The 15000-nt window shown below is 42.2% G+C and overlaps 2 protein-coding genes across 4 annotated transcripts in view; both read left to right on the forward strand.

The window, feature by feature from the left end:
- Uro (Urate oxidase) overlaps positions 1-12519 on the forward strand; it is a 26748-nt gene extending 14229 nt beyond the window's left edge. The window contains exons 1-6 of one of the 2 annotated variants that reach the window (XM_045749071.2): positions 2773-2930; positions 6526-6749; positions 7037-7232; positions 8617-8803; positions 10026-10149; positions 11863-12519. In XM_045749071.2, the coding sequence (XP_045605027.1) occupies positions 6531-6749; positions 7037-7232; positions 8617-8803; positions 10026-10149; positions 11863-12030 (894 nt within the window). In that variant the 5' untranslated portion in view covers positions 2773-2930; positions 6526-6530 and the 3' untranslated portion in view covers positions 12031-12519. Of the gene's footprint in view, positions 1-2772; positions 2931-6525; positions 6750-7036; positions 7233-8616; positions 8804-10025; positions 10150-11862 lie in introns of those variants that run through there. The other variant, XM_045749072.2, reaches the window with a different exon arrangement.
- Positions 12520-12670: 151 nt separating this feature from the next.
- The window catches only part of jdp (DnaJ domain-containing protein), a 26648-nt gene continuing 24318 nt past the window's right edge, over positions 12671-15000 (forward strand). The window contains exon 1 of one of the 2 annotated variants that reach the window (XM_069332516.1): positions 12671-14893. In XM_069332516.1, the coding sequence (XP_069188617.1) occupies positions 14729-14893 (165 nt within the window). In that variant the 5' untranslated portion in view covers positions 12671-14728. The remainder of the gene's footprint in view (positions 14894-15000) is intronic. The other variant, XM_045749066.2, reaches the window with a different exon arrangement.

A 15000-nucleotide genomic window follows, 5' to 3' on the forward strand; every position in this document is an offset into this window, starting at 1 on the left:
CTTTGCTCTTTCGGCCCGCCTCTCAACTGTCAATCAACTGTTTACTAACTACTTTTTTTTCCACACCACACACACACTCCAGGAAGCAGCCCGTGACAGCTGACTAACTCCCAGGTACCTATTTACTGCTAGGTAACAGGGGCACTTACGGTGAAAGAAACTTTGCCCATTTGTTTCTGCCTCGTGCGGGAATCGAACCCGCGCCACAGAGTTACGAGTCCTGCGCGCTGTCCACCAGGCTACGAGGCCCCTACACTGTAGTAGGGCACTGTGTAGGGGAGATATTGTGTGTGTAGGGGTGATATTGTGTGTGTAGGGGAGATATTGTGTGTGTAGGGGTGATATTGTGTGTAGGGGAGATATTGTGTGTAGGGGAGATATTGTGTGTGTAGGGGAGATATTGTGTGTGTAGGGGAGATATTGTGTGTGTAGGGGAGATATTGTGTGTGTAGGGGAGATATTGTGTGTGTAGGGGAGATATTGTGTGTGTAGGGGTGATATTGTGAGTGTGTAAGGGTGATATTGTGAGTGTGTAGGGGAGATATTGTGTGTGTAGGGGAGATATTGTGTGTGTAGGGGAGATATTGTGTGTAGAAGGTCTGCTCGTAACGCTATAGGTGTTAGTGGCTTTGTAAGAATGTAAGATCAACAATGTTATGTACTCCCTCAAACCCATTGTACCTTCTTGTAAATAAATAAATAAATAAAATAAATAAGTGATTTTGTGTGTAAGGGCGTGCATGGTGTGGGAGGGCGAGTACATGGTGTGGGAGGGCGAGTACATGGTGTGGGAGGGCGAGTACATGGTGTGTAGTGGGAGTGAGATGATATAAAGTGTGTAGTGAGGTGCGCAACTGTACAAGAAAAATACTGGATAATTAAAAAAATAACTTATTTTTATAATTAGATAAAAGATAATTTTAGAAGTAATCCCAATCGTTACAATACTTACTATGGAACTGTAAGCATAATCAGCCACATTGTTGTTAACACGATAACTGCTTGACACAATGTTGATTGAATATTGGCACCTGTCCATTCCCATCCCACCAGGTCTCTTATCTGAAGGTTATCTAAGCGAGATGTGTTATCTAAGCAAGATAACCATCTAAGCGTTACCAGGAGGCAATTAACGAAATTGTACTTCTCAGGTCTTTTGATGTGTACAGGAAAATCTGATTTTCATCTGGTATTACTCTTTTGTGCACAGCTGATTGTATAAACAAACGGTTGGCACTAGCGGGTATGTTGACTCACTGTCAGGGAATATTCACATATTTTCCATCTAGTATATCACGTAGCAAGAAGATGTAACTGTTGGTCATCCTCTTGCAACAGCTGGCCACATTCCTACAGCAGGTGGCCACCTTCCTGTTGGGTGGCCAGCTGTAGCCACCATCACTAACCATCTAACTCCAGTCACACTTCCTGACGGATGCTCGCAGGTCTTAGACAGGACCTACGTCAGGACTCACACATCGTTTCATAAATAAGATCCGCCAAACAAATGCTGGGAGAACCATACATTAGACTAAGCCTAAGATTCATAAATAAGTCATTGATGTTCCTAATGAAACTTCAAGCTAAGGGCCGTTATCGTACATCAGCTGATCTGAAGCCTCGCTCTAGAACCTCATTCATTTGATGAGTTTGTTATTTGATTACATTAGAATTCGATAGGCTCTTTCTATCCCCTTTCTTCGTATTGTTAATATCGTAGGAAGATTACGGTGTCATCTGTCAAGCAGGAAGGCCTCGCGATCTCAGTCTGGTGACCCTCATAGAACTATTTTTTTCACTCGCTGCTTGATGGAATATTTGAACGTGAAATTTATGTAAGAAAGGGTAACGGAAAATACACAATTAGGCTATACAAGCCTTGTATATCGAATGGATAGTATTTTCTAAGTTGCATTTATTTCAGAATGTAAAAGGTGAGGCGGTTGGGTTTGATAATTCATAATTATAATAATTCATTGTGTCGGGGGACAGGCAGCCAGAGTGTATTATACACGTCTTCAGTCTCTTATCGGTCTCCCCACAAGGTTGAATTACTGACCCCGCCCAAGATGCAACCCCACAACAAGCTCATTAACTCTTGGGGTACTTACTTACTGCTAAGTGAACAGGTGCATTAGGTGGCAGGAAATGTGCCCAACCATTTTTGTTCTGCCCGGGTTTCGAACCCGGAATTCTTGATTCTGGGTCGAGAACAAATCCGACTGTATTACCGGGACCCTTGAAGATAAGATAGATTTTGATAAGAATCTTGGTATACCTTAAGAAGACTTTTGATACAATATATTTGATGTATTATAATTAAACAATAAAATTTAGGCACATTATAAACACATGGAACTCACAATTTTGCAAGAGGAAAGTAATTTTGGTAACAATAGATTACTGGAGGGTGACAGCCCAAAATGACGTTACTCACAATCACTGTGTGAGGGATGACAAGAATCTTTCATGGCTGATTGGACTAAGGCTTGTGTCCCGCATTTCTTTCTTTTTAATTAATTTTAAATCTAAAATAGGATGATGTTTTTTCTCTTACTCTCTTGCTTTAAATTTTCACTAATTGTCGAAGTTACTATAGCCAGTTTGTTCCCTCAAGTGGGATTAATAAAAATGAATAATTCTGCACTTATTTGTTGACGGATGCAATATATTCAAAAACAGTTAGCATGACAACGTATATTAAGGCGCCAGACGGCTGCCCCAGTACTGGGAGTTCATTGGCTCGCCCCATGAGGCTCCGCCTGTGACCTTGAAACTAACCAATGACGTTGAGGAGGTAGTGCCTTGATCCTTCACGAAAGCTAGGCTGGAGCCCATACACACTTAGTCGAGGGATTGAAGGCGATCCTGTAGCACACACACCTTGTCCAGGACTGCTTGCTGTTGAGTGGACCCTCTGAAGCCTTAAGGTGATGCATTGGTTATCTTGTCTTCCGTTGATAGGGCGAACTTAACAGTGTTGATTGGATAGCATTTGTTAATTGTGTCAAATACAGAGATCAATGGTTATACTTTGTTAGAGATTTTAATTGTTTATGTATCTGATAACTCTTCTGACGCTAAATTTACTAAACTCTTGTATTCAATTTTGTAAGTAATTATGAAACGTAAGTGGTATATATAACCATATAGCATTTATATTCCAAGCATACTCACAATTATTTATGTAACATTTACGATGCGTTTATGGGAGCAATAAATATAAACTTATGTGTTCTAAAATAGCTTATTTCACTGATGATATTAATAATTAGTTTTGTACCTTTTTTAAACTATTTGATTACAATCTCTAGATGATGCGTGCTACATTTGTTTAATTGTTTTTTTCAACCCACCTTTGGCTATTTTATAGTTGTGAGGTGGATGTGGAGGACTGACCTTCCATGTTAACCTTGCCTGGTACTGACCTTGGTCATATTTCACCGTCTCCAAGTGGTTCTGGTATGTCAGGGTATCATCAGGTGCATGGTGATAGGGATGTGTTCCTTTAATAAATGAAAAAAATGAGTTTTCTTTAATGAGAAAATCTGGGACGTGCCTCAGGCGACAACAAGTTTCTAAGGTCGCATTCATTTCTACGAGGATAGAAGTAGCCTAAGCTACTCTATCCTTTTGAGGTGTATTCCATTATCCCAATAAACTTACTTGAACTGTATGCTAATAAGCAGAATCGGTGTAGCGTAAGCTAGTTTAGATTATGTGTCTTTGCAGTTACTTGTTTAAAAACAATTGGTGGTGATTAACTCACTTCTGTTTGTGTCATTTTGATTGCAGAGGGCTGTGTGGTGCCTTCATTTGAGGAATTTCTCCACATTTCCAGTTCTAACTTGTCATCTGGGGTGTTGTGCTGGCGTAAACACTTTCTGCAACGCTGTGAATCTTTAAGGCGGGCTTGTCTATATGCCTAATCAAGGAATAAATGGCATCAGTAAAGTGGATGTTTATTTTCACAGGACGTACATTGTTCCTTACAAAACCACTAGACTGAGGCGAGGGTTGTGGGGTTGCCTTCTCCCTCATTGATATATCAGCCTACCTTGCTTGGCTTCCATGTCTCATGATAATGTTGTTTATGGGATTTGTCCATAGTACTCCCCCTTCATATAATCTAGGGTAGGAGTACAAATGCAGATATACCTAAATGTGTTAATATAAAAAAATTATGGTTTTTATGCTTCACATTCTTCTCTGGATGTTGAGGTTACTGAACTTCGTAAGGTCGAATGTGGTTCAATGTGGTGCTTAGTCCTGACATCTATAGAGAAGTAGCTTTTCTTGTTTCATAAGTATAGTATTATAGTGTCACAAGATAATTTTTGCTGCACTATAATATTCAACGTCCAATTCAGTGCTAAGTAATTCATATCAGATAATAAAGTTGGGTGAAGCTAGCCTGAAGTGTCTGGCCTCCAACCTTGGATAGACAAACAGATAGACAAACACTCTCACAGATATTGATAAGTCGGCAGTTCTCGTGAATATTGGTTGTTGTTGTTGTTGTTGTTTTAGATTCAGCTACTCCGAACAAAATTTCCAAGTAGCACGGGCTACTGGGCTTGGTAAGATAGTAAGCCCGTAGTGGACGTGAATATTGGTGCTGCTTAAAAACACAACGCTCAGTTGATGAGGTTACTCCTGGCCTTGTCTGACGAGAATTTTATTAATAGTTCTCTAATTTTGCCCTTGGGGGGATCTAAAAATCCTCGCCGGAATGTTTTCAATATGTTCATAGGTTTTAGGTTATTGACCTATCACAACTTGTATTCATAGATTTTTGGTGATTCTGCCATAAGTCTGTAGGTACAGTGTTGGAAGTTACATTACAAAATATTAAACAGTTTGCATTTTGACCCACCTCTTTGTGGGTCATTGTTCCTTTTATAACCAAACTACTTTACAGACTAAAGATAGATCTCTCATTGGCCAACTTCATGATTACTTAGCTCTGATACGTTGTAAGGGTTGAACGGGAGCCGTAGTCTTAACGAGTTGAGTTTGAGATATATGGCAACGAAACTTCGTATGGTAGTTGTGACTGAAATTCGTGCGACGCCATCATTGTTGTTGCAAGTCTGGGCGGACGCGTCGTTTTGGTCACGTATCCCCGGGAGGGGGGGTTGCCAACACCTATATTTTATCTGCTTTAATACACAGTATCTACCTTTATTTGTTACTATTTCATATTTTATTTAATAATTAATCAATTATTGAACTGTTATTCTACATCTGGATGGTTTACTATTATTATTTTTTAATTTCAGATGTAATTCTACGAACCAAAATATTACTGTGATGTGTTTACCCACTTAATTTAACTATTTGTAGGATTTTTCCAGGTAAATTATTTGTTGAGGAATACAATAGATGTGGATATATAATATAGTATAGCGCGTATTAGTATGTTTTCCCAGATTTACAAATAAGACGTTGATTTTTCTGGTCTAATTGATAGTTCTTCATCGCTGAAAGAAAAGTAAGACATTCTATTGTGGTAATACTTTTGTATTTTGACTGGCTACATTGCAAATTCTGCTACATTTGAGAATTTAGGTTCAAAAGGATGCACGTCTCATGTTAATAAACATCCGGTTTGTATATACTTACTAGCTTACATGTCCCCGGAACTTACTGCATTTTGGTAAGATTCTTTATTCAGGTAAAGGTACATCCATTGAGTTACATACATAATGATGGATTTAAAGATAGATATAGTACATACAATACCTAAAGCCACTAGTACGCATAGCGTTTCGGGCAAAGACAAGAGACAGCATGTTGTTGTCAAGCGGCTTGTCTCGTGGTTCACTCTGCTCTCACAGACCTTTAACTGGACGGTAGAGTGACGGTCTGGCTTCCTGCAGGTCGGTGTTCAATCCCCGATCGTCCAAGTGGTTGGAGGAACATTCCTTCACCCGTCCCATCCCAAATCCTTATTCTCACCCCTTCCAAGTGCTATATAGTCGTAATGGCTTGGCGCTTTCCCCTGATAATTAAAAATTAAAAAAATTGCTGTCATAGGTACAGCAGCCGGGTCAAGGGTACATGAGGCGGGTCAGAGTACAGGAACCAGGTTAGGGTACAGCAGGTGGGTCAGGGTACAGTAGCCGGGTCAGGGTCCTGTAGCCGGGTCAGGGTCCTGTAACCGGGTCAGGATACAGTAGCCGGGTCAGGGTCCTGTAGCCGGGTCAGGGTCCTGTAGCCGGGTCAGGGTACAGCAGTCGGGTCAGGGTACAACAGTCGGGTCAGGGTACAGCAGCCAAGTAAGGGTCCTATAGCCGGGTCAGTGTACAGCAGGCGAGTCAGGGTACAGCAGGCGGGTCGGGGTACAGCAGCCAGGTCAGGGTACAGCAGCCAAGTCAAGGTACAGTAGCCAGATCAGGGTACAGCAGGCGGGTACAGCAGCCAGGTCAGGGTACAGCAGGCGGGTACAGCAGCCATACTAAACTTGAGCTGATAGGGGACTTTACTACATTAGAGTTATTGATTGATATATTTGTGTTGCAGCAAATATGGAGAACTTAGAGTGGGTTGACCGAGGCTACGGGAAGAACAACGTGAAGCTCCTGCACGTGCGTCGTGACGGCCCCGTCCACTCCATCAAGGAGTACGAAGTCAACACCCAGCTCACCCTCGAAACGGACAAGGATTACATCCATGGCGACAACTCCGATATCGTGGCGACCGACTCTCAGAAGAACACTGTTTACATCTTAGCCAAGAAACACGGGGTGAGTGACGCCCGCCGTGGCCCCTCACACGCTGTACACGGCCCATGCTGGTAGCCTATGTTGTTGTTGTTATAGATTCAGCTACTCGGAACAAGTTCCAAGTAGCACGGGCTATGGTGAGCCCGTAACTTACCTGGCACAGGAGCGGAGCTGTGTGTGGTAGCCTACCCATAATGTGTCTCTTCTTTGTGTCATATTAACGCTTTATTGACAAGGTACCTGTAATTTGTGCCACATTTTAAGAGGTATAAACAGCAAAGGTGACCGAGTCTTTCATTGTCCGGCAGGTGACCTCTCCGGAAGCCTTCGCTCTGCTCTTGAGCTCACACTTCCTCAACAAGTATGCCCACGTGAACAGGGTGACCATTGACGTGGAGGAGTACCCGTGGCGCCGTCAGGTGATGGATGGTCGTGCCCACAACCACGCCTTCGTCTACTCTCCAGAGTACCACCATACCTGTAGGGTGGTACAGAGGCGTGAAGGTGAGCCGGATAGGGGGCGTGGAGGCACTGTACCGCCTCCCTCCTCCTCCTTCGCCTCATAAGTTCCTCATATCCGATCTCTCTATCCACATATCCCTTTCATGTGTTATATAGTCATTTGGCCTTGACGCTTTCTTGCGAAAAATGAACGGCGGGGAGCTCAGTGTTCATCTTAGCGAGACTGAGAACCTTCCTCCTGCACATTGCTCTTATCAACACGTTTCCTATAACCTGGCAGCTGCTATTCATGTAGTATTTCTCTTCCACCTTTATTGTCTGTCTCGCTTCTTCCCAACCCTCTCCTCCGCACAACTTTCTTCCTTTCTTATCCATTCCGTGCCTTGTACACTCCTTAGCGAACACTCATCCTCTCCCTCACACCCACCAGCGACCACTACTCTCTCTCACACCCACCAGCGGCCACTATTCACCCTCACACCCACCAGCGACCACTACTCTCCCTCACACCCACCAGCGGCCACTACTCTCTCTCACACCCACCAGCGATCACTACTCTCCCTCACACCCACCAGCGACCACTACTCTCTCTCACACCCACCAGCGATCACTACTCTCCCTCACACCCACCAGCGACCACTACTCTCCCTCACACCCACCAGCGGCCACTACTCTCCCTCACACCCACCAGCGATCACTACTCTCCCTCACACCCACCAGCGGCCACTACTCTCCCTCACACCCACCAGCGATCACTACTCTCCCTCACACCCACCAGCGGCCACTACTCTCCTTCACACCCACCAGCGACCACTACTCTCCCTCACACCCACTAGCGGCCACTACTCTCCCTCACACCCACCAGCGATCACTACTCTCCCTCACACCCACCAGCGGCCACTACTCTCTCTCACACCCACCAGCGATCACTACTCTTCCTCACACCCACCAGCGGCCACTACTCTCCCTCACACCCACCAGCGATCACTACTCTCCCTCACACCCACCAGCGATCACTACTCTCCCTCACACCCACTAGCGGCCACTACTCTCCCTCACACCCACCAGCGATCACTACTCTCCCTCACACCCACCAGCGGCCACTACTCTCTCTCACACCCACCAGCGATCACTACTCTCCCTCACACCCACCAGCGGCCACTACTCTCCCTCACACCCACCAGCGATCACTACTCTCCCTCACACCCACCAGCGGCCACTACTCTCCCTCACACCCACCAGCGATCACTACTCTCCCTCACACCCACCAGCGATCACTACTCTCCCTCACACCCACCAGCGATCACTACTCTCCCTCACACCCACCAGCGACCACTACTCTCCCTCACACCCACCAGCGGCCACTACTCTCCCTCACACCCACCAGCGACCACTACTCTCCCTCACACTACCCACCTCTCCACAGAGAAGCCGGAAGTGACGACGGGTCTGCAGGGGCTGCGGGTGCTGAAGACGACACAGTCCGCCTTCATTAACTTCGTCAGTGATGAGTTCCGGTCCCTGCCGGACATGAAGGACCGCATCTTCTCCACCATCATCTCCGCCTCCTGGCAGTACAACACCGTCGAAAGCGTCGACTTTGGCAAAATCTGGTAAAGAGAGAGAGAGAGATGTCCATGCTAATATTAAATATTGCAATTAAGTACCCACACACACCCAAATGTATATATATAATATATTTCCTTCAGTATTAAGATGCTAAAAGAGACCGTAAGCCATAATCAGATTTTTCAATAAATATTTGCTTATGTTGTCGTTGCTGCCATATTTTAGTAAAGCTAAGAAAATCAATAATGAACGTTTATTTTCAGTATTTTACACCCAGGATGTAAACATGTATACGACGATATTTATAATGTATATGCAATTTATGTATAAGCAGAGAATAATTCACAATAGTAGGCATCCATAAGTCTCAGGAGACTATGGAGTTGCGCTCTGGTTGTCGGTCTGAAGTGGCCTCTTCAGGGCGCAAAACCTGGGTAGGTTGATACTGAGGAGAAGCTGTTATCCATGCAGCAGGTCCTCCCTCTCCACGGCGCTGAAAGTCTTCAAGGGAAAGGCAAATGCCAATGCGATTGGTTCCAGCGCCGTCTCTGGAACTGTCGGGACGATGTTGAAGGCAACTGTCCTAGGGACTCCAGCTCCAGAGATGACTTCGAACTTGGTAAAAGAAGGCTCAGGGACTCCAAACCTGGAGACCGCCGTGGTCGGGGCCGGAGAAGAACGACCCCAGCAAGAGCAAGAACGACCCCAGCAAGGGCAAGAACGACCCCAGCTTCCTGAAGCAGAGCCTGGGGGGGCCGCACCAGCCCCAGGAGGTGGACGGCCCGGTCCCGCACCTACGGGTTCCTGACAGAGATCGTCACAGCCCCCTATCACCCGAGGCCCGCTTCCTTCATGACCCAGCAGAAGGAAGAGCAATAATTATTAATTACAACTATTATTATTTAATAATTATTATAATGATAATATAATTAATTAATAATTAACACTAACAATAATAATCACAGTCACAATAATGTGACTGAAAATTAATACCCCCCCTCCCCCCAACACACATGAACAGAAGGAAAAGTACACACGACTTGCGGATCCTCAAGAACAGACCGAAACGTCACCACTTTCCTTTCTATACATATTTACCTGATGGCATTTATGTGAGGTTTGGGTATTTATGTATGAATTCGCTTCAAATAATTCATCCCTCTGAGTGTATTTTTCTCTCAATATACTTATTTCAATCTTAAACTTAAATTTTCTCATGAAAAAGCTCTTAAAAGTATTCTTACCACAGAACAAATCTCTCCTCAGGATAATGATACTGAAACTGATCAACGACAAGTTCGCAGGACCGCCTGACACTGGCATCTTCTCTCCCTCCGTCCAGAACACCGTCTACCTCATTCAGAAGGCCGCCCTCGAGGAGATACCGGAGGTCAGTCTCCGGGTCGTCAGTTCTCACATTAATTATTAACACTATAGTACTCGAAGGCTTTACAGGCTTCGTCTTGTCGTTACTAGCGGCTAAACTATCTAATAGTGGCGGTGCGAACAATTGATAGCCCTGAACGAGGCAGATGTTAGGCTAGTATAAGCGATGTAAACAATCGATAGCACTATATAAGGCTGGTATTATTTCTTAAAACTTGGGAGAACTGATATTTTAACTATGTTTATTTTGTTGCATAAAAACAGGTGCTACAATAATCGAAACAAGAGCAGTGTTTAGTTTTAAGATGTACCTACATAGACTCATTAAACAAATTAAGAGGACTTTTCGTCAACAATATTTTTGTTAGTAGGTAGGAGGTACTAACCTAGCTGTGCTTGTGGGGCTGAATTAGTTTCCACTCGTGTTCCCTTGTTTACGTCACTTACATTAAAAAAAAGTGTTTTTGTGTATCTTGTGAATTCCACTGAGTACTTTGTATACTATGATCATGTTTTTCCTGTTTCTTCTATTCTAAGAATGTGAGGTTATGTTTATTTATTCTTTTCCGATAATTCATTCTTCCCAGCTCTCAGCCTAGTCTATATAATACCTCTGGACATTCTCCAGCTTTATTTTGTATTTGCCCAGATGTGAAATTGATTCTGATACTACATATTTCAGAATTAGTTTGATATATGGGACATACCGAGTTGTGAATGATTCCTGTGTCAAAATTCTGATGTAGTCCTTACGTTGGCCAACCTTGCATATTCAGCTGAGGGGTACCCAGTTAATGTGCCTCTGTAGATAGTTTCAATGTGATAGCAATCTCAGATATTTTTTTTATATATTTCAGAATTCCAGAAGGATTTGAGCATTTATTTGATACATTACGTCCGGCCTCTTGCCTCTAGCATCCATCTTCATTATTTTGCATAAGCTGGAGTTAATGAACACCAACCACTTCTTAGTCTTCCCAGTGCATCATGTAGTTTCTTGCAGTCCTCCTTTATGCTTATCTTCATTATTTTACATCAGCAAGCATTGTGTTATATTTATTCGCTGTACAACATCATTTACATATATCTGGAATAGGATTGATCCTAATACTGAATCCTGTGAAACCTCGCTGATAATGTTTCCCAAGTTTAATTATTTTTCCCACAGCATGACTGTATTATCTTATTTAAGTACACCGTTATCGACTGTAGAGCTTACCCGGTCACCCTTACTTGTTACTCCAGCTTGTGTCGGAGTCTCTTATGAGATACTGTGTCAAAGGCTTTTTGTAGTTCAAAAATCTGCAGTCTTTGTACCTTTATAATCTGGCTGACTGTTGTTACCCTATTATAGATGTGTACCAAGTCTATGAGACATACTTTGCCATCCCTTAACCCATGCTGGTGTTTCGTTATAAAAGTCTTTCTTTCCAAGTGTCCAAGCAGATTCTTATAAAACTTTCCATCACCTTGCATAGTATACATATGTAAGGGTCCAGTAGTTTAGAGCCCCTTGTCTTTCTTCCTCTTTATATGCTGACACAGTTGGCTCTCCTCCAGCTTTTCTGGTAGTATCATGATTTCCAATAATTTATTGCGTATCTTTACCAAACTCATGTGAGTGTGTGTGTGTGTGTGTCAGTTGGCTAGTCCCGCGACGTTCAACACCAGCTGCCAATTTTCCTTCCGTTGATTCTAATATAATAATATTAAACAGATATCCAATATTATGGTGACGCTGCCCAACAAGCACTACTACAGCGTGGACCTGAGCAAGTTCAAGGAGGTGGGAAGCATGGAGAACAACGAGGTCTTCCTCCCGGTCGACAAACCTTCCGGCAACATCATGGCGGTCATGGGTCGCAAGAATCAGTCCAAACTATAGACACTCGAGCATCACCTAAGATATACCATAACTACAAGGCACAATTTTAAGCTTTATTTGGATTTAATTTACTGGAAGATATATTGCAGGCATAAAGTAGACTTAATCCAAAAGCCTTTTCCTAATTATCATAATTTGTTATTGATGTCAATTGTTATTTGTTAGCTTTCTAAATGAAGTGCATGAACCATGTAATTTACATGCTCATGCTGCATAGAAACATTAATTTTCTTAACGTTAATTGCTCTCGGCTAAGGTTGATAATTGAAACAAAAAAATCCTTACTATAAATCTCATGTCAATTAACACAGACTCACAGCTAATGTAAAGTTAATCCCTGTTCAACTGGTTAGAAAGTAATTTTAAAATACATATCCAATTCTTTGGTTAATAAAGGTGATGTGATTTAATGAGAATGAAAAGTATGATCTCCACATATCACGAGATAATGCAAACACAATAAGAATAAAAGTTGTCGCTGAATCAAAATGTTCTGACTAATCCCTCACATATAATGTACTGTCTGAAAACAAATTTAACTGCCCTGCTTCCAAATCAAAAGCCACATAATAAAATCTAAATACTCTGCTAGGAAAACACAACGACCTGCTTCAAAATCAATACGGCCTGCATTAAAATCATAATTCATTGCTTCTAAATAAACATTACCTGCCTCAAAATTAAAATATCGTGCCTCAAAATCATAAAGACCTCCCTCAAATTCAAAATTATGTCTCGAATAAATGTCTTGCTTAAACATCTTGAGACTATATAATCTAATCATAATTTGTCGTTAAGGCGATAGCCTTTACATGCTGCTCGTAGGGAACACTGGGTGATTGAACGTCTACACTGACAGACGAGGCCTACCACCTATCATAAGCTTAGTAGTCTTACTTTATTTGGGAGAGAAAGCCTGTTATGCTCATCAAGGTTCCACTAGGACCAACGACTGACATTTCCCAGGATGAAACCCACAATTAAAACAGTTGCCATACTCCTAGGTATAATAGCAAATTATAAAATTCGATATTATCCTAGGTAAATCACAAATAAGTGTAAGACACGGGAATAGCTAAGATATCCCTTTAATATTTAACACGTTTTCTGTTACAAGCAATTCCAACAACACGTCCTCTCGAACAGCAGTACATCGTATTTTGAAGTATAAATCCCCAAAAGCCAAAAGCCATCCCCAAAACTGATGTACTCCTGGGCAGGGTCAGTAATTCCTTGAGAGACCTTGATATTTTTACCTGATTGGGCTTTAGTAGAAGCCTCAGAACTTCTGGAGGATTCAGTTAGGTGCACCCTTAACCTCAACCCGTCCTCTCGAGCGTTCACAACGTCGCTAAACTTATGTATCAAATTACCCGAGCCTAACCTAACCAAGAACCCATGAATAGAAAACGTAACATCACGTCAATTTTGTGAGCCGCTATATGACTTTTAGTTAGTGTTTCTAACACTAACTGTTTACTTAGTGAAACGCAAAGCGTTTTTGCCCGAAACGCTTTGCGTAATAGTGGCTTTAGGCATTGTATGTACTAGCTCTATCTATAAATTCATCAATATTTGTATCACACCCTATATGTATGTACTTTACCTGAATAAACATTTGAATTTGAATTTGAAATTAGTTTAATTAATTTATTATGCACCCCATACCCATCTTGTGGGCAGTAGTGGAAAGGGTTACAGAGGCACATAATGGGCTCAGGGACTGAAGCCCACAATTCATTTAGCTAAGCAAGTTACAATCTTGATGAGCTAGTTACAAAAATAAGTATAAGTCGTCACATTATCAATGGGTTCGAGATCGACCACAAGTACCCTCCCCAGGATGCAACCCGAGAACAAGCTAACTCCTGGGCACCTAACTACTGCTAGGTGAACAGATGCATTAGATGATAGGATGCGTACCCAACCATTTCTGTCCCGACCGGGATTCTTGATTGTGAGGGGATATCGAACGGGACTGTACTACTGGGATACTTATTTATAATATAATTATATAATGTTATTCTACAGCCAAACAAAGTTTTGCATACATGTTTCTGTCATATTTAAATTACGAAATGCATAATGCCTATTACAGAATCAATATAAATTTATATCATTGTCAGAGGTTTCATTTATAACAAAAAATAGAGGAAATGCTGGCCTTATTTGTTTTTTAAAACATCGTTCTAGTGTATGTATTTATTAAAAAGGAACTAGGCAGTATTATAGCTGTAAATAGTATGCACCGATTAAAATATTATCTATAAAAGAGCTTTCTTATAGGAATATATACTTTAGTACCTATGATAGAGAACTTAGCGGGGGATCGAGGAGAGTATCAAAACTTTGCCAGACAGAATAGTCGTTAGAAGCGTTTGCTTTCCTTCCAGTGACGTCATCTTTCTTTCGCGTTAATATTGAATGAAAATAGTACATCATTCTTTTTATTCAATAGATATGAACAGTTTAGATCAAATAAACGTACATTTTTCAAATATGTAAAAATAAAAAAAATACCTGAGTTTATGATATACAAACCAAATATATGTTAACAAAAATCCATTGTGAACGTTTCCGAAACGTAAACAAGGGAGTGGAAAGAGAGAGCGTGGATGTGATTGGCGTAAACTCGAGCAGATAATTCTGGGTTCAGCCAATGGGCGTGGCCAGATAGATTGACGTCACGGAGCCTGGGATGCTAGGTCGCCAGTCTGCTCCACTTGTTGAAGTGCCTCAGTCCACCCACACGCGCCAACACCTGTCATCTCCATCACCCACCATCATGATGGACGAATTTCTGAGCTGCGATAAGAAAAAGGATAATTTCTATGACATTCTTGGATGTGACCCAATGTCTTCGGTGAGTAAACATGAAGATAGAGAAATATATATATATATAAGGTTTTGGAGACATCTATTGTTCAGCTTAAAGATACACGTTGGTAAACCTGTTGCATCTGATGTCTT

Source organism: Procambarus clarkii, chromosome 27 (genome assembly GCF_040958095.1).
Source record: "Procambarus clarkii isolate CNS0578487 chromosome 27, FALCON_Pclarkii_2.0, whole genome shotgun sequence".
Classification (NCBI taxonomy): Eukaryota; Metazoa; Arthropoda; class Malacostraca; order Decapoda; family Cambaridae; genus Procambarus; species Procambarus clarkii.